Source organism: Coptis chinensis, chromosome 3, assembly GCF_015680905.1.
Source record: "Coptis chinensis isolate HL-2020 chromosome 3, ASM1568090v1, whole genome shotgun sequence".
NCBI classification, from domain to species: domain Eukaryota; kingdom Viridiplantae; phylum Streptophyta; class Magnoliopsida; order Ranunculales; family Ranunculaceae; genus Coptis; species Coptis chinensis.
The window spans coordinates 75,245,650-75,273,013 of NC_141458.1; the positions used below are offsets into that span (position 1 = coordinate 75,245,650).

Genomic DNA, 27,364 nt, shown 5'->3' on the forward strand with positions numbered 1-27,364 from the left:
AAGATAGGGTTTTTTTTAGCACTAAAAGACAAAATTATAATAAAGGATGGTCGGGATCATTTTGAGCAAGATCTAACGGCGTGGGTTTGTGCCCAAAAAACAATAGTTTCGGTTTTTTTTCCCAAAAAAACATCTTCTCACCTCATCATCGCTGGGGTTTTATACCATTTCTCTCGCTGGGGTTTTATTCCATTTCTCTCCTCATCGTCAAGCACTCGAACTCCCCTTATTCCAAAATCCCCAAATCCCAAAAAGTGAATCATCATGTCTTCTTGATTGAGTAGCCATTGAAGAAGGAACAGCAGCTATAACTGAAGAAGGAAATCAAGGTTGTTCTCATTTCTCTTCTGACTTGAACAATACTGACTTCCAAGTCCTGAACTCAAGTGAAGGTGACCTGCTTAACTTAGTGTACGTGAAAATTAACTTGGTGTATGTGATAACAGGAGTCTGATGGTTGGAGGCAGAGTATATTAGGATATTAGTCATTCTATTGGAGTAAGTAGGCATATTAGAGTAGGCAATTTGACCTATGTTTTTCTTCCCCTTAATGTCATGTGGGCATTGTGGGGAATTAGGAATCCGTTTGTTCCAAATGAGTTGCGTCTGTTAGTTAACATATTATTCCGTATCTTACAGTGTATCTTATGCACTGATGCATGTTTCTTTTCACACTTTAGGTTTTTCACTTTTTTGAACTTTGTGCATCTTATGCACTGATGCAGGTTTTCTCAATTTTTATTTGTTTTTGTGTTAGTATCTTTTTATGTTTAATGTTTTCTACATCCACCGGTCGATCTATTTCATCATAGTTTAAGACACGGGGCATATCCTGTGGTGAGGATGATGATACGATTGATAATGTAGACTTGAGTTAAGTGAATGGTGGGAAGTTATGTATGTGATTCCCATAGAATGAACAGCCCTAATATAGAATGAACAACCCTAATAATAAGCTTGCCCTATATTGCCAAGTGCCAACTATCTCAGTTTCTTTTCATTCATGTCCTTATCAACAACGAAAAAAGCCTTCCTCGATTTGCTTGCAAGACTTGCAAGCACAAGTTCCATTAAGTGGTTATCAACTTCTCACAAATCAACGTGTCCCCTGTGCCAAAGTCCATTTAGTAGCACCCTGGTACAAGTTCTATTCAGCTTGCCTCATAGTGGATTTCAACTTTTCACAAACAACGTGCCCCCTATGTTAGAGGCCTTTTTGATAATTCAGTAGCAATGAATCCCATATCAAGGGTTGGAGTATCTTTCTCCCAATTACACTCTGTGCAAATTCTAAAAATATTGTGTCATGTAACTTTGAATATAAATGTATCATAAAATCGATTCCGCTGTGAAAAATTGGTTCATTGTTAAAATGTTGTTTGAATGGTATTTTATGATACAACATTTGTTGTTAAAATCTACATTAGTTAAAGCAACAACGAAACAATATTGTTAGAGTTTTGTGTTGTATCATGGGCTATGAATGAACATGGGTCATGGGGAGCAATTTGGACTGCTTTCGAGTTTTTATGTCTTTCTTAACTTCTTCATACCATTCTATTTACGTCGAATTTAATCTTTCGAATAATTTATATTTAATTATATAACTGTATCTTGATGCTTTTTAATTAGGTATCCAACAATTTACTACTTTGACTCTTCACCGTGCTCTTTGATTAGATCTCCGTTTTGATTATTTAATTTTGCATGTTTCCAAATATTTGCGAATTGATACTTCCTAGGCAATCATGGTTAAAGAGCGTATGGAAGAGAGATGAAGGGATTCGTTAGTTCACCCAGTCAATTCCATAGCACGTCATCCTATTGAACCTCCCAATCTGGTATATGTGCCTCCACATCGAAGAAATGTTGTGCCTCCTAATCTATATGTGCCTCCTAATCGAAGATCAACTGCGACTCCCAATATTTTATTTGTTGTGCCTCCTAATTGAATATCTAATGCGGCTCATATTAATATGTATTGAATTAATGAATGTGTAAGGGTATGTGTAATGAGTTTTTGGTTTGTGAAAAATAAAATGCATATAATTGCAATAATTAAACTCACTTGAGTATGAGAATGAAATTATTATGAAGTATAAAACTATTGAAAATTGTTATATCATCGATTCTATGCTACCATAGAGATGGTCTCTTGGGGGTGTTGTTCAGAAACAATGTGTCTAGAGTGCAGATTGGCACGGGCACTCACTAGTATATATATAGTAAACAAAGAAGATGCACACATTAAAAAAAAAAAAAAACATTTTATTCATTCATCAAAAGAAGATGAGCCCTTAGATGGCGGTCAACCTCATCGTAGAGATGATGACACGTCAAATCAGGCACTATTGACGAAGATGATGATCTGAAAGTGATCGAAATGGAGGAATATTTGAAACTAGTAATAGCAGTGTTGATTTCATCAGTAATCGCAATTAGATCCTACAGACGAAACTCTCTAGATATATCCGGAGCCTTTGCCGGGTTTCTAGTCATGTCTGCTCATATTGCTGCTGGTTACAGGTGACCACGATTCTTTCTTTACTCATTCATTTCATCTTCAAATTATTATTATTATTATTATTATTATAGGCACGGAGCTTTGCTGCTTGTGTTTTTCTTTACTTCATCTAAACTTACCAAGATTGGTGAGGACAAGAAGCGAAGCATTGATGCTGACTTCAAACAAGGAGGCCAAAGGAATTGGTTGGTGTCTTTCTTCATTCACATTTGTAAACGATAATTCATTCACAAGTTTTTTCTATTCTTCTTCTTCACAGGATTCAAGTTTTGGCTAATAGCGGGATTTCGATGCTTTTGGTTGTCGTTCTTGGGATATTGACGGGATGGAAAGACAAGTGTTTAGACTCCAAAGACTCTGGAGTAGTAACGTTCCTCATTGCCGGTATTATTGGACACTATGCCTGCTGTAATGGGGACACTTGGTCATCGGAAATTGGGATGCTCAGTAACTCTCAGCCTCGTCTCATCACAACCTTCAAGGTAATAACACTTCCATTTATGTTGCTATGTTTATTTTTATGCGAAAGATAACCAATTTGATGTACTTGGTAGCAAATGTTTACAGCTAATAAGTTGGTATTGCACTTACTTCCGTGAGAGCCCCACATCAAGTCAAAGATCAACTATGAGTACAACTGCTCAATGTTTCTTCGGCTATAGCATAGGTGACATAGGGTTCCCCTGTCAGAGAACTTTTTTCGCTTTAAAGTATTCACAAAGTCCACCAATCATTAAGACTACTATGAGTTTCCTGCACTATGGTTTTTTTCGCAGTTGCACCACTTATCAGTGAACCAAGACGTAGAAAGTGCGTTGAATAGAAATCTCAGTTGACAGTGTCATATGCGTGAGCAATGTCTACTTTCAGGCTCAAGCCCCCCCGTGTACTCATAGTTTTCATCTAATTCCTCATTTCAAAAGCAAGACAATACTTGCTTGTTTGCACTGCCCTTTCACAAAATCACTTTGCTCAAAAGAGATGATGTCTAGAGCCAGAAAGGCAGAAACTGCAATCTGCTGGTAATGATCTTGGTTATCGCCTTCAAAAATGAATTACTTACACATTGGTCTTCATTATTAGGTTCCCCTCATCCTTCAGCTGCCACTCCTCAAGCTCTAGTTGAGCCTTCTTAACTGGTGTATCACTGTTACAAAAAACTAGTACAGGCCACGTTTTTGAAGCAGCCTTGAGCCTCTTTAGGTTTTTGCTACTTCTTTATTCTTTCTTTGTCGACCATGCTGCATAATTTAACAAAAAAATTGTCTGCTGGACTAGTTAGGCAGTTATATTGAAGGTTTTTCTTATGTGTAATCTATTGTTAGGTTTGGTTCAGAACATAACTTAAATGGTTGAAAAACTTCAATGCATTTTATTTGTCTATAATGGCAATTAGGTGTCTTTGGCAAATCAATAAGGTAACCTGTCAGTCTGTCCACACATGTAGGGTGCCATACATACGCCTATATAACACGTTGCTATGCAAAAGAACAGTTGAGAAAGTGTTTGAAACTAGCTGTTTGTCTTCTCCATTCTTTGTTTTTTGGTGTCAAACCCGACCTTCAATACACCAAATAATCTCCCTCCGTTGTTAGAATAATGGTATGGTTGTGTCCTTACAATCGAATTGTCTTAATTTGTAGTAACATAATGAACATTAACTTTCTCTACTCATAATATTTATTTCAAAGAATGTAATGTTTAAGAATTCAACATTCTTAACAAAAATCAATATTCAATTAATCTTCAAAAACTAAATTGGCCAAAGGCCTACAAGTCCTTATATAGGAAAGCAACTTCTAAAACAAGTAAAACTCCCCAAAATTCGGAATTAAAATTACCTTAAAGTACCCTTATAATAAATAACCTCAAATTAGCAACTTAACCCAATTGTAATACTCCCCAATCATATAGAAACCAATATGAACTCAATTAAGGGTATTGAATCCTAGATTACATCATGTTTTCATATCAATTCCAAATTATGAGGTCTTAATATGTAGTAACTCAATTATTATCAGCCAGTTCGGAGGGGAACAAATGGTGCAGTGACAACAACAGGACTCCTAGCTGCCGCAGCAGCAGGCAGTGTTATTGGATTGACGTTTGTTCTTGCTGGACTTTTTACAACAAAATGTTCTTCTGATGAAGCTGTAAAACAGTTATTGGTAATACCCCTTGCTGCAATGGCTGGACTTTGTGGCAGTCTAATAGACTCTCTGCTGGGGGCGACAATGCAATTTAGTGGATTCTGTAGTGTTAGAAACAAGGTAAGGAATACTATCCATCATAAGTTTTTGGGTGCCATTTTTCTACTTACTGCTGGTGCAAATATGTTTAGTAGAGTCTGTGGCAGTTGTCACCAAACCCTTTTATCACCATTAACCCCTTGAAATATGTTTTGTAAACTTCTAATAAACGAGTTACTTCGACACTACCCTTCAAATGTCTTGTGTCTAAAAGCTTTAGAGGAATTTCAACTTCTTGAGATTATGTCACACAATGCATGGTGATCCAAGTATCCAACACCATCTCGATAAAGAGATGTAGGACAAAGTGGCATATTTTCCCATATCCAGTGATTAAGTGTTAGCAGCATTGATCTCTGGTTCCATCAATCAGTTTTTGAGTCGTAACTTAGATTAATACCTCCAATGAATGTAATTGTTTGTTACAAGAGTTTTGGTGAAAAACATAACATATATCTTTGAAAGATATAGTATTAATTTGGGGATTCCGAATTTCCTTTTGAAGATGGTGGTTGGAAAGCCTGGGCCGACTGTGAAGAAGATTTCAGGGCTGAGCATCCTAGACAACAATGCTGTTAACCTGGTGTCAATTTTGCTAACCACATTATTGACTTCCGTTGCGTGCTTGTATATTTTCTGACAACTGTGAATTTTGATTGCATCTCTTGTCATTACAAAATTTGAACTTTTTAAGGGTCTGGATCCTGCGGAGTCATGTGCATTTATGGTTGCTGGTGCAGATGCCCAATTCTCTAGTTGAGCCCTCTTGCCAGATCATACAACCAAAATGAATGCTAAGGTGCTTTTCACCAGACTATCCCACTAAAGTTGGGATGGGAATAAAAAACACTGTAATCTAAAGAGGTAGCTTGGTGGTTCCTGTTTGAAGAACTAACTCGTTGAAAGTATCCCTGGAATGGAAGTTTATAGGGTCTAATAAGAAAATTCCATTTTGCTTTTGAGAAATTTTCTTGTGTTCAGCTTCATTTTATTTTCCGTGTCAATTAAACTTTTCTTCCTTGGACAAAATGACTTTTCATGATTTCCTTGCTGAATAAGTTGTACTGTGCAGCCTAAATTATGCTCACCAGAAAAATAGACGAAGTGCATGGGATTCTAATCTCCTTTCGGCTGTGAAAGAAAGTTGCTTGCACAGTTGCACTATTGGTCTTTGCAAATCAAATAGTTATAAATCGTTAAATCAAACCTATAAACAGAAGCCAAGTTTAGTCCCCAAAAAAATATATATATTACAAGTTTGCCATTAAAGTCCAAGCACAACAACCAATCTAACCAGTCTTGCCATAACGAACATTTTCGGGTCACCATGTAGTTTGAGTGTACATTCAAACGACCTCACTATGTAATTTGAGTATACACTCAAGTGGTCTGCGCGTGTCGTTTGAGACAAAATTCTTTGTTTTTTGTTAGACAATATGGTGGGGTTGTTTGGGTAGTCTCCATGACGACATAGCGGGGTCGTTTGGGGACTCTCTTGGGCGACATGGTTGGGTCGTTTGGACTTAAGAAATTCAATTTGTTTGTCATGAGTTCATTTTAAAAATCAACTTTCACTTAATCAACCCAAACTCGAAAACGACTTCATCAAGTTTTGGGCAAACTCGAACTCAAGTTTAATCAATCCAATTTTTCACCCAAACTCTAAAAAACATCAAGTTTGAAATCATCAAGTTTGAAATCATCAAGTTTAATCAACCCAATCTTCCACCCAATCAAATTTAATCAACCTAATCAAGTTTAATTAACCCAACCAAGTTTGAGTATATAGTCAAACGGGACATGATTTGAATTGGGTGAAGTCGCCAATTTCAATTCCCATTGTTGATTTACAACTCAACACTCGAAGTATTCACACTTGAAGTATGAACACGACATAAAAACTCAAAGTTTTTTTTTAGAGTTCAGTCTCGCAAGAGAGATGATACCGGGTAAAAAGGTTTGAAAAAGATGGTAACCAATATGCGTTGAGATTGGGGGTGTATTGGGCTATTATTGTTGGACTTAGTTGTCAGGCTTGGGCAGGAGGCTGCTCTAGTGCAATTTGATGAGTGCCCGATTAAATCACTCTGAGATTTGAGAGTCGTTGTGGTCCAACAGGTAGATATCACGATACCAGTGCAAACAAATAATAATGACAGGTTATCAGACGCCCACCTAAATAAATTTAATTGACTAATCTACAAAGTCGTGATAAACGTGACAGCCATTTATACATGAAACTTACCATTACTAGATTTAAAATGGGTAATCTAGTTCACACAACCATAGAAGTAGTTTTTTATTTTTTCTTTGTTGAGTCAATATTGATGAGCTCATCCGTAGAAGTTATTGGTGATGCTAGAGGTATGGTTTTGACCATCCAATAGTTTGTTCCTATGAAAGAGAATAACATGCTTCAGGATAAGATGGTAGATGGCGGTTCATTTCATTATCTTAAAAGTTTTAACATTCCTAGAACGACAATGCATACACACATGATGAATGAAACATATAGATGGTAGTCTCTTATATAGATCGAGGCATGGCTTCATTTAGTTTCAACAATGATCTTCTACTTCATACTTATAGGAGCATAGGACTAGCAGCAGCAGCAAAGCGCGTCCAAGCAACATTCGCATGTCTCGAAGCAGCAGAAACAGCAACAGGCCGCAAACAAACTGCAGCAAACAGAAAGCACAAACACGCGCATATGTAAAACAAGCATCATTAGATTACCATCATGGAAACACCGAATGCAAAATAGTAATAAATTTCAGCATGTGAGGTACAGGTGATCGAAAGAAATCGTAGTAGTATTCACTATATAGACGATGAAGAGTAGGGAGAAGGTGAGTAACAAACCAAGCGTAAAGACAACCCTTTTCCTCGTGTCGCTTATGGACGTGCTCGTAGTAGGACATATCTTGATTATATGGTGCATCCATGTCTCTCACACGCACTCTCTGTCTCTCTCTCCTCTGGTTTACTTTGAGACAATTTGGAGGATCAGAGTGAAGGTGTTATCTACATATATAGACTTAAAATGAAGGTACATATAATACAAAATATGTATTTTGGTACTATGGTACATATAAAATTCATGTCCTCAATGTCACAGACGTGGCATCGATTGACCACGACTCCACGAGAATTATCCTTGTTTTTGTTAATGTCTAATTTATTTATGGATCGATCCTTTTGTATTGATGTCCTCTCTACTACTTATAAAAAGCGTGGACGAGCTAGCCGATAGAGCTGTCCATCGGTTCTAACAACCATCTTTTCACCTACGGTTAGTCACTTTAGCCGAATAATGAAATCTGTTCTAATATAGTAGTGCTATACGGATTTATTTTTTAGATATATTATTGTAACTCACTATTTAAATAATATTGGTTTACATTGTAATATATATATGAACACATATTTTTATGTAAATCAATAATTATTATTAGTATATCAGTTAATTAGGTGAAATTAGTAAGTCTGTGCACCATACTATTATTACATCTTGTTTTGTTGTCCGTTGCCCCACGTAAAAAGCAGTCAAACCAAACCGGGCTGAATAATGAGATTTGTTTGTTTTTTTTTCTTTAGCAAAGGCCCCACGCATATCTAAAAAAAACGTACTCTGAAATCTGAATTCGTGCGATCACGTGTTGCATTCTAGCATTGTATAATTTATCTATTAGTGGACGGATCATAAGATACAATATTTATATGTATTAATGTCCTCACATTGTATCCAAATGACCAGGGCAGATCTAGGGGTGGGAATTTGGCCCTAACGACCCTAACCCGGCCCTGACCGACCCGACCCTGCCCCCTATTCAAGGGGCTGTTAAATAAGATTCTAAAACATTTTAAGGTGCCCTAATTTCATACTTTCACTATTACACATACCATAATTGTCAACTTTTTGTTAAATATTTTCAATTAAAATAACATCGGTCGTGTAATTTATCACTTACACCCGCCCCTTGTTTTATATAACAAAACTTTGTCATTAACTTAGCGACCCGTGAAGAAACAATGATTTAATAAAAATAAGACTTTATTCATTTGATCATGTCAAAGTCCATAACTTATTATTCTCGATTTCTTTTCTCACATATTTCATAAATTATATTTTTATTCACATCCAATGACTAAAACTAAAGGTTTCCTTCCACACCATTAAAGAAAATACTGAGCATATTTGTAACATAAAACCAAAAACACCCTTTGTCGGAAAAATGACATTTGTAATCTCAAACATTTCTCCATCACTTGTTCAAAAGCCAATATTTTCATTTCCATATACAAAGCTTGAATCACTTTTAAATTAGAAGAAAGGTAATATTATATTTGTTTGAATCTATTATAGAAATAATTTATAATATTACAAATAGTTTAACAACTTCCATGACCCTTGACCAAAACTATTATGTTTATTCTTTATATCTATTACTTTTCCTTTAAAAATGATAATATAATTATTTTACATGTATTTCAATGTTAAATGTAATTTTAGTGAGGTTTGAGTCTGAGGAATAAAAATTCAACTCTCGATGTACTTGATTCATTAGATTGTGGATGTGCATTTTAAATTTTGGACTTATATCGCGATTATTACTTAGATTGGTTAGACTTTGAGTTTGTAGATTATTATGCATTTTTTGTAATATAAATGAGTTTTAAAACCGATGTAGTAAAAAAAAAAAATATATAGGCCCCGCCTTAAAGCCCGACCCTAAAGCCCTTAAAGAGGGCTAATTTGTTGGTCGATGTGGCTTGAGGTTTAGACTTGTGACCGCATTGATGGTGATCCGGCCCCTATGTCGACTTTTAGGGTGGGCCGAAAATATTTGAAGGGCTTTAAATATTTATTTAGGGCTAGTCTATTCTCTAAGATTGCTATTCAAGGGGCTGTTAAATATTTCTTTTAGGGTGAATTATACACTATTATATCTTTTTTTTTTTTTTTTTATAAAAAAATTGGGTGTGCAGCACACCCCCGCCCCCTAGATCTACCTTGAGTAGATAGCCGGTATGGACATCATTGTTGCTATATTGGCAGATCTTAGATGTCATTGAAGCAAATGACTACAACAACTTCACAAAACGGGCATATGTAGGGAAGGCAAAGAAACTAATATACTTGCCAATGACATATGCCACTTAAGGCTTAACAGTTTCACTTGAAATAATAAAGAGAGAAAACATTTATGAAATAGTGCAACGGTTTGAAACGTTGTATAATGCCGAAAAGGTGCATCCTTTCAAAAAATATGAATGTTCGAACAATCACTGTGTTGTTTTGAAAATGCACCACTCTCATATAAATATCAGACGTTTTTGCATAAAGGGAGACTGCTTTTAGCCTCTTTTCTCCTCTCTGTTCTTAGTCAAAACACAATGTTGAGTTCGTTGATTCTGTGGAATTGAAGTGTTGCTTTCCATAGAAGGAAAAATTTGTTCTATCTTGGGAAACAGTTTCCCATCCAACCTAGAAGTACCGTGAGGGGGAAAATCTATCTTAAAGACTTTGTTGATAGTAAGTTGAGCCCACCTTTTTGGGGTCACTAATTTGAACATGACAATATTGTTGAAGACATAGTAAATCTTTACTAGACTCGGATTGAAATTTTCGTACTTGATTCAAAAAAGAGAAACGTTTCTTTAAAGAAATTGAACAACAACTAACAATTTCTTTAAATATGTGGAACTTACAAGGACGTGATGGCAATCTCCTTGTCGTCGAAATCGATATTGCGAACCAATATTTTAAATCAAGAAACCCAACGATTGCAATAAAGTGTTTGAAACGTGCAAGTTGTCGAGAAAACCAAGATGAAATAGAAGTCTCCAATCAAGATACCAAGGTGGAGAATTTCTGAAACAATATGAAACCAAAAACTTCGAGATACAGAGACGAACAACCTAGAGTGCGTAAGCGCCTAGCAGAAGGCTTAAACCGAGCGCGTGCACGCCTTCCATTAGAAACTGCGAGATACAAAGCCCAGAGCACATGCGCGCCTATCAGAAGGCTAAACCCAGCGCGTGTGCGCCTAGTCTAATACTAACTTCAGATACACGAGATACAGAGATTGCGGAAGAAGGAGACTGCGGAAGCGAAACAATACTAAGAAACCAATACTGAGAAACTTCAGATCTCTCTCCTAGCATTCTTCAAACAAACTTTAAACACCAGCGGAAACTTCTTGTGAGAAAGATTAAAACTTGAATTGAATACTATACCAAAAAACTAATTGAAAAAGAATTGATTTTTTTTCTTGTATACTTATTTTGGGGGTTACCTCTCCTAGCATACCACTAAACTTAGATTTGAACCTGATGCTCCGATACTATATTAGTGGTGATGCTATGAGAGTTTAAACATGATTGTAATTAATGGGGTAACCAAGAAGGAGAAGAATGGAGGCTGAGAGAATAATAGGGTTAGAGAGATGTTTTCTATATACCTTAGTTCATATATTTATACTTGACTTACTTGGGTGCCAAGTTACTCAAAACAGCAACTACTAATTACGTATCCACACTTATAGAAACGTGAGATATTTTACATACTTCAACAAGGAAATTTCAAAGTTGATCTGACCAATTCATTGTTATCCTAGTTTTCTACTCTGTAGGGAGTTACAATTTGGAGATCTTTGGTTTACTACGAGAGATTTCTCTTTTTTCTAAACCGGGTCAAAGAGATGATGATTTGGGTTGTTTTTTACCCATATAAGTGGGTTGTTGAGTTGTTCTACCCATTAGATATTGGACCGGATTCATGGGCTTAATGTACTCATATTTTATATTAGGTCTTTGGTGTCTTCAATTCCAAATCAGCAAATGCTATATAACGGTCACAGTTATCAAACTCATAAACTACCCTATTTTGCAAATAAAATTGTACGGTACCCGTATGTAAATAACACTCAAGTTCGGTACCCAAAACGATAATTTTTCTAATGCATACAATGAAATAATGTGACTCCAGAAAATGTTTAAGCACTTTAGTAGGAGGTTTCTCATAAGTCATAACAGATTTGGTGTTTTGGCAATCAGCATTACACTCTTTAGAAGAAGGATCTCAGACTGTGATCCAATTCAGAATTGTATATAATCACTACACCATAACAAGATATTTGCAGCACAGATTTTTTTTTGATTTGCAACGGTTATTTACCGTTAGCAAGTTGCCAACACTATATAAGCGTTGGTAATGTTGTTAAGTGTTGCTTTAATTCGGTTGAATTTCATGAATTAATTTCTAACGCTTACAAATCGTTTGGGATGGGTTACAAATAAAAAATTCAAAAATTTCGCGAAAGAGGGAAATAAAAAACAATCGCGCTCTATTATTTCGGTCGAAATATAAAAGATAATCTTAACTTTAGTCTCTCTCCTCTCTCTCTCACCGCCGCTACGTCTCCTCCCTCTCACTTACTGCCGGTACCCTTTTCTCTCTCTCTCTCTCGCTCACTTGGGTTAATACTACACTGTCGTTCCTTTAGGTTTGTACATGTGGCTGTCTTATCATGGCAAAGATATCTCTTTTAGTTCTTTTGTCATCAAGTCTAAGTTGTTGGTTCTAGATTAGATACCCAAAATTAAATATGGAGTTTGATATACATACATTTGAATCTTCGTGATCCATTTTATTATAAAAATGAGACTGAGTTTGTTATATTACGTAATCAAGTTGATTCTTGTTAGATCTGAGCAAGACAAGGAGCAGCGTGAGGAATCGAATCACGAAGTTGTGGGGATTGGCCCATCCGACGAATCTACTACTGATAGTAAGGAATTTATTTGTTGAGTGTCTGGATGTGCAAACAACCGGGCTTAGACTCTCTCCAACGTTGTTGTTTAAATTAATATCGAAACAATTTTTCAAGTAGCACTGCATTGATGGTGAGGTTTGGTTTGTTAATTTTTATTGATTCTAGGGCAAGGAAGTATAAAATTGATCATCGATTTAGTCTTATCAGGAGGTTTAGATCTACTTGTAAACTTTCGTAAGCATTGTGGGATTATATAGATGCTTGATGTTGAGGTTTCAGTATTAGGACTCCCAGAATTTGTAAGCGTCTTTCTAACTAAAGCTTTTCAAAGTCATGCACATGTATAGGTTTTTTTATACATGTTTTGTCTTTGTATTTATGTTTCTTTTTTGTTTTTTATGAGTCTTTTTAGAAATCAGGACTGCAATAAGGAGTATAGAAACATTATAGGGGGCTTGATTAAGAATACGACGAGAGAGGATTAGGACATGAAAGAGGATGGATATTAACAACTCAACCTTGTCATTCCTTGAGTAGGTTGGCTACTTTTCTGATCCTATTTGTAATTTTAGTGTTTGTGGTCTGGGAGTTGGCACGCACGTAAGAAGTAAGGTTGTGTCTAAATTCTGCACTAACTTGATCTATTGTTTTATGATAGTATGCTTATTTATTGGCTTTACATTTTGTCTTGCAAACTGTGTTGAACCTGATAAAATTCCGTTATCAAGTCCATAGGAAATGGATGAATATGAACTTGTTGATCCAGTTGATATTCTTACGCCTTTGGAGAAGTCATAGTTTTGGAATGGAGTGGTTAGTTCCAATTTTTGTGTGTTTCATAGAGACTAGCTACCTTTTGTTTTCCTTTTTTTTCATATGCAGTTTGACTGAAACCATATTCCTAATAGTCTGGAATGGGTGCTTTGTCTTTGTTGATTTGTTATCTGTTTATTCTTTCTGTTGTTTTAGAAAGCTACTACATGGCAAGAAAGAAAGGCGGCTATTAGCGAACTTAAAGACCTTGCCTCAACAAAACGAATAGCTCCTGGTGATTTCACCGAAGTCCGGATCCTCAAGAAGGTATTTAGCTTGTCTTTAACTCTATATTATGTGATACCACTTAGTCCGAAGAATGTTACTTGATCATGTTCCAATTTAGTTATGTGAACCCGGTTGTTGGGCCCCTCGGTTTACTAATTTATGTACTTGCACTTATTACGGATGTGAACATAGGCTGTTGTAGTTGAAGCTATATTATCTATTGGGAATCTTGCAAGGGGACCGAGAAGCCATTTCTCTGGGGGATCACGTTTTATATTGCCAGTTTTGCTTGTGAGTGTCTTGCTATATGCTCTATACTTTGATATGAAAAAATTGGTTGTTTCCTTTCTTTTGATCACACAGTCCCCTTCTACTATATTGAGCTTATTAGATTTATGGTTTTATTATTATGTGGTAGTGAATTTTGATGTAATTGGTTCTTGACTACTTGCTCTTCTTGTATTATCTTATCGAAGTTATTTATTTATCTTTTGTTTAGTAACCATAGTTGTACATTCAACTTCAAAGGCACTGCAAATGGTCGATAGTTGATCCTTTTTGGTTCCCTTTGGTGATGTTTTACATTTCTAGTTGTAAGCATTATAAAGCATCACCCCTATATCTGCTCATTTGTTGGAAACTTGGAATCTACATCATATATCAATATTATATTATATTGAATTGGTAAATAAGTGCTAATAAACTAAATAAAATTAACTTGTATACTTAGTTCCCATGTGCCAACCGCCCCAATTACACTTTGACCAATGGGCCAGTCCTAACAAGCCTAACTGTTTTTGTCTCTTCTCATGTAGGAAAAACTGAAAGCAAAGAAACCAGCTCTTATGGAGGCTCTTACGCAGACTCTTCAAGCAATGCATCAGGCTGGATGCTTAACTCTTCTTGATGTTATAGAAGGCAAGTGATTTTTTATACCTGTCCATAATATTCGTGGATCACTTTGTTGATAGTAAGTTAGGCCCACCTTTTGAGGTCACTAATTTGAACATGACAATCAGGAAAGTGTGTTGAAGACTTCCCATATACATTTTGGTATTCACACACATTTTCAAAATTTCGATGGCTACATGTGGCCTCTTTAAAATTAATTGCTAAATTTGCTGAAGTTTGTTATCTTTCTCTTTGAATTTGTATGTATTTAGAACTTATCAACATGTGTGAACTCTATGGTAGTTCTTTCCCCTGATTTGAACCCAATCTCTATGACAACTTTCACTTGGTTTTTAGTACCTTTAGTTACTTGGTGAGCTATGTGCCTAGAAAGTGTAAATGATGTGTCAACCCTTAAATAGCAAACTGAAAATAAGTGTATGTCCCAATTTGAGGGGTGGGAGCCTTCAATTATGGCAACTTTAAGTGGTTAAACCTAAAAAAATTAACTTCAAAAAAAAAAACCCCTCCATTAAAAGATATAATTATATGAGACAAATATTATCCTCTTTTGTTCATTTTAGTGGTAGAAGTCTTGGGGAGGATGATCTCCAGGGCTAACAGGAGAGGTGTTATTGAGGGCTTTAAGGTTGCTGATGATACTATTGTCTTTTTAGGAGATATCATTGATTTTGTTTTTGCTACGTGAGGTTGCAACTTTACCTTCTAAATACGTCGGGCTTCTTATTGGTTAAAATCTGTTTGGGATCTTGTGGTTGAAGTGTTGAACGCTTTGGTATAAAGTTAAGTGGGTGGAGGGGTAGGTATTTATCTAAGGGGATGGTTAGTACTTTTTAAGAGCCCACATTCCAATCTTCCTGCTTAGTATATGTCCTTATTTTCTTCCGTCGTCGAATTCATGTCATTCCACACCAATTGTGTAGGTAGGGAGTAGACAGTTTAAAAGTTTGGTAGCTTCAGTTTTGGTAAATGATTTCTAGCTTAGATTCTCAGGTTTTTCCGATTTGCTTTTAATATATGATTTGGGTACTCACATGCATTATCTTCTTGCTAAAGTCACATCACATACAAATTCTACACCTTGTATCAAAAACTTAGCATCGAAAAAGAAACCTTAGCTTTTAAATTCTTGTAGAATTGTCATGAGGTCATCTCAGCTAGGGGAGTTGTGAGAGTTTTCAGGTTGGTTTATGCTTCTTCATTATGCATTTCCTCCTTAGGTTGGTTTATGCTTCTTCATTATGCATTTCCTCCGTAGGTTGGTTTATACTTCTTCATTATGCATTTCCTCCTTATGTAACAGTAAAGCTTCATTATGCATTTCCTCCGTAGGTTGGTTTAGATCAAATGGTGTCTCTAGCACTGTTAGGTGAGATGTGATTGTATACCTTCTAGTTCAGACGAGCTATATTCACTATAGTTGAACTGCCCTTGATCTTTATCTATAACAATTGTATGGGTGTCCTCTATATATATTAACTCAGTGAGAAATTCATGTACTTTATGGAGTATTTGAGGAACATGTGTGCTGAAATTTCATTGTTTCAGTTCACTAAATGCTTGTCTAACATAGTTCCTTTGAACATTGGGATTTAGTGGAGTTGGAAACTACCTAGACTTTTGATACTGGAAGAGAGAGTTAGATTGTATATAAAGTTATAAGCCTAACTTGTGCTGCTGTTGTATATGCCTCTAGACATGTAGAAAACTATTTGGTTTGTAGTACAATCAATAATAATTGAATAAAATATTAAAGAAAACCATGTGTATAAGGGCCTTGCATCCATTGAATAAAAATTTCCACATCTCCACGCGACCCAAGGTTGGCTACAAATTTATATTTCAAATATGCAAATTAACATATGCCCAAGCACGCCTCACACATATGTAGAAGGGTTTCCCTAGTCTTTTGCGGGTTATTCTTTGAAAGTAGTATTCCCCTTATAAGAGAACATAACTCTACAAGGACGCATGGCTCGACCACGTGTCAATGTATTCACAATTTATCATTATTTGTTGACTTTTTAGGTTTGGTTTTCCCTATTGGTGGACTACTCGGTATCTGAGTTTGCATTGTGTTTAAGAAATATAAAACAGGTTAAACAAATCTTTCGTACAACTCTTTCTTACATTTTTTTTTTATCTACAATTTTTCTGCCCCATTTATCTCCGTGTTTGAAACTAATGTCTTGATGACTAGATGTTTCTAGTTGGGTGTCATGGTTACTTTATATATTATCATTGAACACAAGTGTTTGTTTGAAAGTTTGAATTTCACTTGGTACAAAGTAGGTTGACTTGCTCTATACATTGTTATGTTCTGACCCCTCTTTTTTAGAGTTATGTTGGGTCCATGGCTTGCTAGTACATGTTGATGCAGGACAATATTTTTGGATAGTCCTAGGTTTATAGAAGTGGTGCTTTTGTTTATATATAAAGTGTTTCAAAGCCTTTTAGAATAGCTAGATAGATCATTTTGTTGTCGTTCAATGTGTTGTTCAGTGTGTTGTGTAGGGTATCAATTTGATGGAGGGAAAAGCAAGAAGCAGACCAAAATAATTGCTCCCCAATTAAATGATCATGCTCACCTCAAGCTCCTCAACAAGGTAAAAACTTAAAATTCCACCCTCCATTTTCTCATTTGTTCAACTTCTTACTTCCTTTAGGTGAATTTTCAAATATTTAATTAATTGCATGACTTTAATTAGTACTATTGTATTTCTAAGTTCATTATTTGTTTTGTGAATTTTTAGGAATTAGATGGACTTTGTGGAGCCGCACTAGGATTTATAGTGAGTGAAGCCATCACCAATACTTGGTATTGCAACGATTCGAGATTGCTTGGAAAATTGTATTGAATATGCTATCCTTATTTGTAAATATGAATGTGTAACTCTTAGAAAATATTTTGAAGTTATATTGCATATATGGTTTAACGAATATCCTATTTTTTTCAGTCTTTTGCTTGTGTTTGTTATTATTTATTTGTCAAATGGTATGAAAAGGCAATGAGGACTTTATCGTGGAATTGGGATGTTTGTTTCAATATGAAAATGAGATGTTTGTTTCAATATAGAACAAGTAGTGTTATTTTTGCAGGTTAAGTGTGTCATAATAAAATGGGGCAGGTTTAGCTGGTTGCTACAAAATATGAGATTTTTTTTTTATTTGCAACCCATCAACAATGGTTTATAACCGTTACAAATTTAAAAACGTTGCTAAAATTTTGTACGAAATAGGCATAAATAAGTGTTATAAATAATATTTGCAACGCTTAAAAACCGTTGGAAAGTTTTTCTTGCAACGGTTAATAAGCGTTGGAAATTTCAATTAGCAACGCTTATTAACCGTTGCAAATTTCTGTTTGTAACGCTTATTAACCGTTGCAAATTTTTATTTGCAACGCTTATTAACCGTTGCAAAAATTTCCAACACTTTACCCACGCCATATTTGCAACGCTTAAAAAGCGTTGCGAAAATTATTAGCAACGGTTTTTTGCCGTTGCAAATAGCCTGTTATGGTGTAGTGAATTGTTGACCGAGTGTGATGGCAAGTAAACGCCAGTCAACTTAATGCATCTAGCAGGTGCCGACTAGCAAAGTCGGTAAAATCTTTGGGTGATGATACCAGAGGTTTGGAGCTCGAACCCCGCCAGCATCCAAGAGTTACTGATCTCATTTAAAACAGACTTACCAATAAAAAAAAACTAATGCATCTAAACCTCTCTAGTTAGCAAGATTTCACCTGAGAACTGCTGCTCTAGGTGGGAAGACTATGCACGCAAAGAGGTTATACAAGGATGAGAAGCAGATCACAAGGAACTTTAAAATAACATCTAAGTGGTACTCAATGTAAAACAAGTTTTCAAATATAACTCACAACAATGGTTCTTCTTTAGGCACTCATGCTCAGAAACTCAGGGACCTTTATTGCAGGTTGGTTATGCCGGAATAGAGAAATTACTTCTACAAAAATTTGATGAAGTGTTAGATGGGTAGAAATACTATTGTGCAGGAATTATGAAAAGCTTGTGTAATAAATGGCCTGATATGGATTCATGTTCACAATTATGTTATCAAATGAGCGGAGCGAACGTTCTTCAGCCGGGTGGGAGTATGTGGCCCAAAATGTTGTTTGATTGGTTCCTGTTTGTCTGTCTTCAATCTCTCTTCACTTCTTCTTCGCAAACACTCTTTCTCTCCAATCTCTCTCTCTCTCTCTGCCGATGACTCCTCTGTCTCTCATTCTCATCAATAACTCATCTCTCACTCTCGTCTCTCTAACCCACTCCAAATTCATAATACAAAGCTAGAGAATGCAAAGAAGAAGAAAGAAGATTTTGTGTAAGTTTTATTCCTCTTACACACTCTTCAATTCAGTTGAGGTTTTTTGAATTAAAGTATCAAGTGATGGGGTTTTATTATTTTAGTGATATTTGATTTTTTTTTTTTTTAAAAATAGCTTTAGAACTTGGGGTGTTTGATATTTTTTCGTTTTCATGATTTGTGTGCTTTGAATTTTGTGTTTTCATGATTTGTAGCTTAGACGTATTTTTTTATTCTTTTGCTTTGTTTTTAGATAATAGGTTGATAGTAAAGTATAGTATGGTATACGATTGAGCTTACTAAAAGGAAATGAAATTTGATTTTTTAGTGGAAGAGGTAGAGAAATGTACTTGATGTCTGGGGTTTGATATTTGCATTGTTAATTCAAAGTTAAGCTAATAACAATGTTGTTAGTACTGTCAGAGAAAATAGTATGGGACTTTCTCATCAATTTGATAAACACAGTCCTAATTTGAAGGATTATACACTGATAGTCGACATTATGATCGCAAACCACCTTGTAAATAGCATGAGCGTGAGTTCCCTGGTTTTATCCTTTTCTAGTAGGAAAATGCTTTAGTCTACCTTAGTTCAATCAGTCAAGTTTCTAGGCATGCTATACTTTGAAATTTTCTTGGCGAATAATGTAGTTTTCTTAGATGAGATGTTCTTAGAATTATTTTGAGAATGTTTTGGAAAAGAGAGCCCCACTCTTCTCTGTTGGTAACTGCAATTCTCTCAAAGGGTGTACGGGGACTTGGCACTGTTATTCTCCATCCTTTCTCCGCTCACGCTCCCACTGCTATGCAGTATACTAGTGTACATATAATTAGGAAAAAAAAACACACGAAAAGTATTTATGTTATGTTATGTATCGAGCAGAAGAATAGAATTGCAGCTTTAAGATAGACTATTGTCTACGCAGCTATGAAAACTTTCAGGATGTTTCGTCCATGGGGATCCACCAAGAAGACATTGGAACACTGAATTTGGTAGCCACCGCTGAATGGCTTCGTACAAATGAGTACTGATATAGCATTAGCGTCAAAACATAATCGAGGTCGAGGAGCTGCAGCATTTGTTTTCGTCGAGTTATTTTCTTTCCTTAAAATGAGAATTTTAACTTCTTAACATATATAACTTGGTTGCATATCAATTGAGATCAACGTCACAACTCACAAGTGATTTTACAGGCCACAGGGTCACAACTCACAAGTAATGTACAGGGCAACTTGGAAATAATTTTCTTAGTAATATTTATATGTAAAGCTTGGAATCACTACTGTATGGAAGCAGAAGCATCTCAGTGCAATACACAGATATCCCATCTCTTCTGTGTACAACTGTTCTTTAGGATTTTTTTAGAGAATTAGGAACAAAAGATTTAATTGTTCCATCTATAGCTCTTAGCAATTAACATACTCATCACAATAATGGCCTTTAAGCCTCTTTTAAATTATCAAGAAATTGGGCTAGAGAGTCTCATTAAAAAAAAAAAACTACTCAAAAGCCCTATCCATAATTTTTTTGGGTTTTAATACCCCTACATTGTTTTTATCCGCCATAAGTGTTTTTTTATAGAAAATTTTTAGAATCTAAGCTTTTGACTCGAGACCAGGTGCCACCTGTTATTTTTTAATATAAATTATTCTCTTTTTCACCCTTCCAAGATAACTACTTGTAGATAAGATAACTACCAGAATAAGATTGAATAAGATAACTACTTTTAGATAAGATAACTACTAGAACAAAAAGAGTAGATTTTGGGTTTGAATAGAATTTAGCAAAAAGTCCCTCCAAAAGTTAAATTTGACACTACCTGTTTTCATCCGAATGGGGACGTTATAAACTTATACATTTTAAAATGCAGATACACCGTGTTATAAACTTATATATTTTAAAATACAGATGCACCACGTTATGCACCACATTATAAACTTATATATTTTAAAATGCAGATGCACCACATTATAAACTTATACATTTTAAAATGCATACACACCACGCATTTTAAAATGCAGATACAAAATATATTTGATTATTTATTTTGTGGGTTTGATTAACTACTATTAAATGAGACGGGTTGGTTTAGGGTTTAATGTTTATAAATTTAGGATATAGGGATTAGGGTTTAGTGTCTTAAGGTTTAGGCTTTAGGCTTAGGGTCTAGTTTATAGGGGTTAGGGTTTAGTGTCTTAAGGTTTAGGGTTTAGGCTTAGGGTCTAATTTATAAAGATTTTGGGTTTAGTGTCTAGTGGTTTGGAGTTTAGACTTAACGACTAGTGTCAAATGCCTCCACAAAATATTGGAGGCATAATATTTTTAGTTTTTTCATTACCGAAAAGCTAGTGTGCGCAAGGTGTACTCAACGTATAGCATCTGGGCCACTCATATAGGCACAAATCTTGGTGTATTCGTGCAAAAAAAGAAGTACTGTCCAAGGGCTCTCATTCCTGCACACTCATACACTCTGATGCACCCTAGATGCCCTATTTTCATTATATGCATTTTTAAATGTGAAGGCAGGTAGTTATAAGTGAAATTTTTGTGTGAAATTCAATTTTTTGTTTTGTATCCACTATGGAACTGGGTAGATAGTCGGTTATGTTTGTTTCCAAGTGAGGATATTTTCGTCTATTCCTAGTAAAGTTGGATAACAGGTGGTTAGTTCCATATTCTGGTCAAATTGGGGTATTAAATTCTAAACAAATTTAAGAGGAGTCTTAAGACTACTAAATATTTATAACTAACTCCTCTAGACTAATTTTCTGTTTAAATTATGTAGCGGCCACAAACATGTTTTTAACGACTAGGAGTACTATCCGTTAGAGAATTGAAAAATTAAATTCCTCAAAGGTTATATACTTAATTAGAAACAGAATTACAAATTTAGGATCCACTGAAGATCTATCTAGATTTTATTCTAACTAACTCGATTCTTTCTGAATTCTGATAATCAGGATATATTTTCCGGACGATGAATTCCAAATTCTGAATTCTGATACTCAATACATCAAGTAGCCAAAGCATCAAATTTATCACGATGAATAGCTTGCTGATGCACATAACAAACACACCCAAACACTCGCAGATGAGAGAGATCCAACGGCCTAGATTTGAGCACTTCCAATGGGGATTTAAAACCAAGAACCCGACTGGGATGACGATTAATCAAATAAGTAGCAGTTAAGACGCCATGAGACTAGTATTGCTTAGGAACATTGCTTAGGAACATTCCGTCAGAGATAGACAACGAGCTAGTCATTATTCGGAAGTACTAATATACTAAGAGCTAAACAATTTTCTTAGTATATTAGTACTTCCGAAACTGAGTGAAAATAATATCAATAAAAGCCTAACAAGATGAAATCCACATTTGCATGTAAAGCAAAATGAAAAAAGTGATGAATAGGAAGAAAAAGAGAACTCATCCTAAGATGACAATGAAGACGAAAAGAGCCTCTGCTTTATCGCTCTATAGTTATAAAGAGACGGGGTTATAGATTTAGTTACTGAGGAGCTTTTAGTGTATATTGCTGAGAAATCGAAGTCGTTGAAGTCTCTTGGGTTAAAATATTATATTGTGAAAAGATAGACGAAGCATTGGAGAAAGTTGTTAAAGAAAATCCTATGCTGGAAGAACTTGAGGTTAGTGGCTGTACGATTCGAGTAGAAACAATGGAGAAAGTAGTTTGTTCTTGCTCACAGTTGAATTATTTTCAACTCAACTTTGATCCATTGACACAGTATCCATATTGTGAGGACGATAGTGATAGATTAGCATCTACAATCGGAGAAAACATGCCTCAATTACTTTACGGCAATAGAGTAACAAACAGTGGTTTACTAGCCATTTTTAATGGATGTCCTAACCTTAAATACCTTGATGTTCGACTATGTGAAAGTGTCACTCTGCATGATGATTTGTTGCAAACATGTATTGATAGATCGGCTCATTTAAAGTTTGGAACTGATCATTTCGAATCAGCTCGATGAAACTGATGATCTCGATGATTATGATTTTGATTTAGAAATTAATGTTTAGGACTTGTGGAAGAAGCTAGAGGTAATTAATTTTGGTGTTGTGAATGCCTTGTTTTCCATTAGTTAGATGATTTAATTGGTTTTATGTCTTATGCAATTCTACTTTTTATTTTGGTAAAGTACGCAATTCTGCACTTCACAATCGATAATGGGAGTCTTTTTTTAATGGTTGAATAAATTCAAATTATTGTGAGGGTGTTCTTTTTAATGTGTCTTCAAATCCAACAGTCTCAATTAAGCGTTTTTGCTAGTTAAAGAAACCAAAAATGATCAATGAGATCAGTTGTTATCGCGGTTTTACTAGCTTAAATAAAGATGAGATGAGATGCAATATCAATAATTAACACTTAACTTAATATTTTTTCTTCTGTAAATGGTATTGTCATGATCTTTCGTTTATGTTCTGTAGTTATCTGCCTTGCTTTGGCTGCTTAGAGAGTGTAGGGTTTATACCGATATCTCATGCATGATTTCTATGATATGTATAATTATACTATATCACATGCATGAAATAGCACAGCGGAAACAGAAAATCGTACCTTAGTCACAGCTTTCAATTTGAAGTTCTAAGCTTTGATCTACAGGAAAAGATGATGTTCTTGGCAAACTCAACATCTTCTTCTTCTCAATTTTATTGAAGTCAAGTTCCAACACGAACGGGAAGCAACCTTTTGTTCACGAACCAAGAACCAAGAACTGACAATGGAATCTCCACAAATTACTGACAATTTTGCAATGAGCTCTATAGTGTGCCTCCTCATTTAAAACTCTACGAGTCCTGCCAGTAAAACTTTACTACAATAGCCTTAATTGAATCCAAAATACTCAAAGCATTCTGCCAAAAAAAGAAGCTCCTCTCATCGAGCAGATTACCCTTTGGTTGTCCCCAGAAGTTCAATTGAGATCAACTCTAGGGACTGGTAGAGTTTGATCGCGAGCTCTGCTGTTAGATATTCAGCTTGCATAGAACTAGATGCCGTAAATCTTGTTTAATCCAGATTGGTATAGTTTTCTTTAATTCTTTAGTCAGCAAGAATTCACCCAGTCTGATTGGTTCAAATGAATATCTAGTTAGTAAACCGTGTTCTTATTACCGTGTTTCTTTTAATGTCCCCTGCAAATCTCAAATGATTGCTTGCTTTTAATTTCTTTCTATGAATAGTACATCCCATATTATTAATTATTATTCATCTCTGGCTTGTCTACTGTCTACACTCTGAAACACTAAAACATTGGACAGACAACGTGCTATTCAGTTCTAACACTAATTGAACTTGGTTATCTTATAACTGGACACTAACAATGAAATCTACTTAACTAGATTTTTTTTTCCCTCAAATATTAAATTAGATGGATACAAACATTACATAGAGACAGTTAATTAGGAGAGCTAACGTGAGCTATCTAGTTAATATAAATGCTGCAAGGGGCATAACGTATAATTAATATACATCATACCCACACACACTGTATAAGTAAGCCTTTTAGATTCCACAACCTTATATCATTTTTACACTTTAGAGTGGCAAAAAATCAGGGAGACAAAAATCAACTAATCAAGTGAGATAATATTCTTGACCAGAGCTTTCTATTAGTGAAATAATCAAACTACTATGACCTAGACACGGAGAGCTCAGACCATAATCACAAAATCAAGTTCAAATGCATATTCCAGCAAAAAAATAAGTTCAAATGCATATGATAAATTGCTTAGCATAAAAAAAGTAAATCAAAGTGCCCAAACATTGGGAACTTTTTTAGGTTTATACTCTTCCACTATATAGGGGCTGGCACACTTGGTGCAGAGTCGCACTGCTTAAAATCAAGCTGCTGAATTCTAGTCCTAACTCGACCTAAGTAGCTCCAGGTTGAGTCTAATCACCTAGAACTGAGAAAAACTCACATCTCAACACTGTACCAGCATAACTTTTTTACACTGAAATAAAATGGAGTAAATTTTGCATCATCTGGCAGTTGGAAGAACTGAAAAACACAAGTATCCTTCTAAGGCTAGTCTTACTAATTGTCTTTCATTTCAACAAGAGTCTTGATGCGTCAGTGGTTTCAACAAGCAACTAAAAGTAATTCCTACAAACCAAGCTAGCAAATGTAACTATGTTTCTCTTTTATCCACTTGAAATTTGATGGAGGCAAATGTAATGTTATGGCGCTAACTTAAGAGCCTACATGGGATATGATTAAACTGTTCCAAGTTTAGCTCATTGAGATTCTCGAACTAGATTATAACAAAATAATGAATTTCTTAAGAGTGTGGATAAACTTAAAACATGAGTGCCTAAATTTGCAGAAAGTCTTGACTATTCTGAATCCATGTTCGGGACCTATTTACACATCTTGACTCTTGAAACATCTTGCAGACCGAGATCAAAGATGGCTGTAACCTGGCTACATGGATGTTGGAAATCAGTGTTGCATGCTTCTATTGAAATTCAACTTGATGTAGATTTTGCTGAAGTTTATGTCAACTCTACCCTCTATCAGTAACTAGTATTTGAAAGAATACTTCACTAACTGTGCATCTGCACAAGTTTCTTTTTGGTATCTTAATTTTTTTTAGTTATTGTTTAACTATACTAATCTTTCCGTTGGTGTACATTTTAGGAGGGAATCAAGAACTCATTGAAGAACTAAATACTCCAGCATCAGGGTCCAAAGAACTCTATTTTCCTACTGAGTTCTCGCAAAGCTTTAGTATTCAATGCGTTGCCTGTTTCTGGAAATTTGTGTTCCTTGTTAACTTTGTAGCATATATACCAAGGGGCTATAAAGAGAATACTATCTCTGACTCTCTGAGTCAATATAACTATGTTTCTAAACCTTATCTTTGAAGGTCGATGCTCGGCACAATTGCTATGACTCCTACATATTGTTGTTCGCTTATAACTGAAATAACCTTAATACAGTGTAATAAAATTGAAGGGAAAAATCTAAGCACGTCAACATGAAAACAGAGAAAAAAAAAAGACCAAAGGATAAGTAGCAGTACCTGCGAGAGTATTACCGCTACTACAAAACAATCTTAGAACTTGCGCACCTAGTATTTTCAAGAAGAAGACTCTGAGTATCAACGAAGAGAAAACAATGAAAATTAAAGAAGAAGACTTTACTGTACCTTGTTGAACTTGTTGGCATAAGAGAATATGCTTGGAGATTGGAGTTGTTAAATAGATTTGAGGCCTAACAAACCCAACTATTCTCGGCAACTAAGTAGTCCTATTCTCACGGGAATTCTAATTTTGTTTTTACCAAACAACCCATGAGAATGGTAATACCCACGAAAATCAGTTATAGTTAATGTGAGAATTCCCAAAAAGATTTTCTTTATCAAGAAACATACGGACTTCCAAAACAGACTTACCAAATATCTATCGAAGTGAAAAGTAGCGTAACAATGAAGACGAGAACAAGTGCTTCTGAAGCAAAGAGTGATACTAGCATGTAAAAAAAAACAGAACTCGGCACAAGGTAACAATGAAGGCAAGAAGAAGTACATTATTGGCCGAAGCAAAGGGGAGGAGGTGGAGGAACTGGTTTGATTTTCCTGAAGATGTTATGCTTCTCATCTTTATGAAACTTGGGCCTATGGAAATTCTCTTTCGTGCCCAGTTCGTATGTTCTTCGTGGCAAAAACTCGCGCAAGAACCTAAGCTTTATACTTGTTTAGTTATGACTAGATGTGGTTATTTTAAAACAGATGATTATGATCGTTTTACGGAAGTAGGTAAGGAAGTTGTGGCTAGAAGTAGTGGAGAATTAACAGAAATCTATATGGAAGATTTAGTTACTGAGGAGCTTTTAAAGTATATTGCTGAGAAATCCAACTCGTTGAAGTCTCTTCGGTTAAAACATTGTGAAGACATAGACGAAGTATTGGAGGAAGTTGTTAAAGAAAATCCTATGCTAGAAGAACTTGAGTTTAGCGGATGTGAGATTGGGGTAGAAACAATTGAAAAGGTTGTTTGTTCTTGCTCACAGTTGAAATCTTTTCTACTCAACTTTGATCCAACTAGACAGTCAGAATTTTCCCGGAACGAGAGTGACAATGTGGCATATGCTATTGGGAAAAATCTGCCTCAGTTACGTCGTCTCCATCTTTACTGGAATGCCTTAACAGACGATGGTTTGCGCGCTATTCTTGATGGATGTCCCAACCTTAAATTCCTTGATATACGATATTGTGAAAATCTCAATCTGCAAGGGGTTTTGTTGCAAACATGTCTTGATAGAATGACATATTTTTGGTTTGGTTCTGATTCTATATTTGGCTCCGAAGCTGAAGGTGATGTCGAAAGTTATGATTTCGACACAGATATTAATGTTAAGGACTTGTGGAGCAGAGAAACTTACTAGGAGTCAATTTGATTATGTGTCTGCCATGTTTTCCAATATGTAAATTGATGGATTTATTATATTTTTAATGTAGTGGTACACTTTATTTTCATTAATATTTTGTAAGTATGCAATTCTCT

The 27,364-nt window shown here is 35.4% G+C and overlaps 2 protein-coding genes and 1 long non-coding RNA gene across 4 annotated transcripts; 2 read left to right on the forward strand and 1 right to left on the reverse strand.

The window, feature by feature from the left end:
* Nucleotides 1-2,176: 2,176 nt before the first annotated feature.
* LOC147510812 (integral membrane protein (Protein of unknown function DUF92, transmembrane)) lies at nt 2,177-5,739 on the forward strand. Of its 2 annotated transcripts, XM_086602647.1 has the most exons (5): nt 2,177-2,526; nt 2,596-2,709; nt 2,784-3,006; nt 4,546-4,794; nt 5,279-5,739. In XM_086602647.1, exons 1-5 carry the CDS (start codon nt 2,384-2,386, stop codon nt 5,411-5,413), a joined length of 864 nt encoding a protein of 287 aa, XP_086458773.1. In that variant the 5' UTR covers nt 2,177-2,383; the 3' UTR covers nt 5,414-5,739. The 2 variants fall into 2 exon arrangements, with proteins under 2 accessions (XP_086458773.1, XP_086458774.1); XM_086602648.1 differs by lacking the exon at nt 2,596-2,709 and having other exon boundaries at nt 2,291-2,526.
* Nucleotides 5,740-7,197: 1,458 nt separating this feature from the next.
* LOC147510813 (uncharacterized) lies at nt 7,198-8,072 on the reverse strand. Its single transcript, XR_015219027.1, has 2 exons — nt 7,636-8,072; nt 7,198-7,451 (listed from the first exon to the last, which is right to left on the reverse strand). It is a non-coding gene; the product is annotated as an uncharacterized LOC147510813 (long non-coding RNA).
* Nucleotides 8,073-26,011: 17,939 nt separating this feature from the next.
* LOC147510814 (putative F-box/LRR-repeat protein 23) lies at nt 26,012-27,364 on the forward strand. The gene has a single exon (XM_086602649.1). It carries the CDS (start codon nt 26,367-26,369, stop codon nt 27,243-27,245), a length of 879 nt encoding a protein of 292 aa, XP_086458775.1. The 5' UTR covers nt 26,012-26,366; the 3' UTR covers nt 27,246-27,364.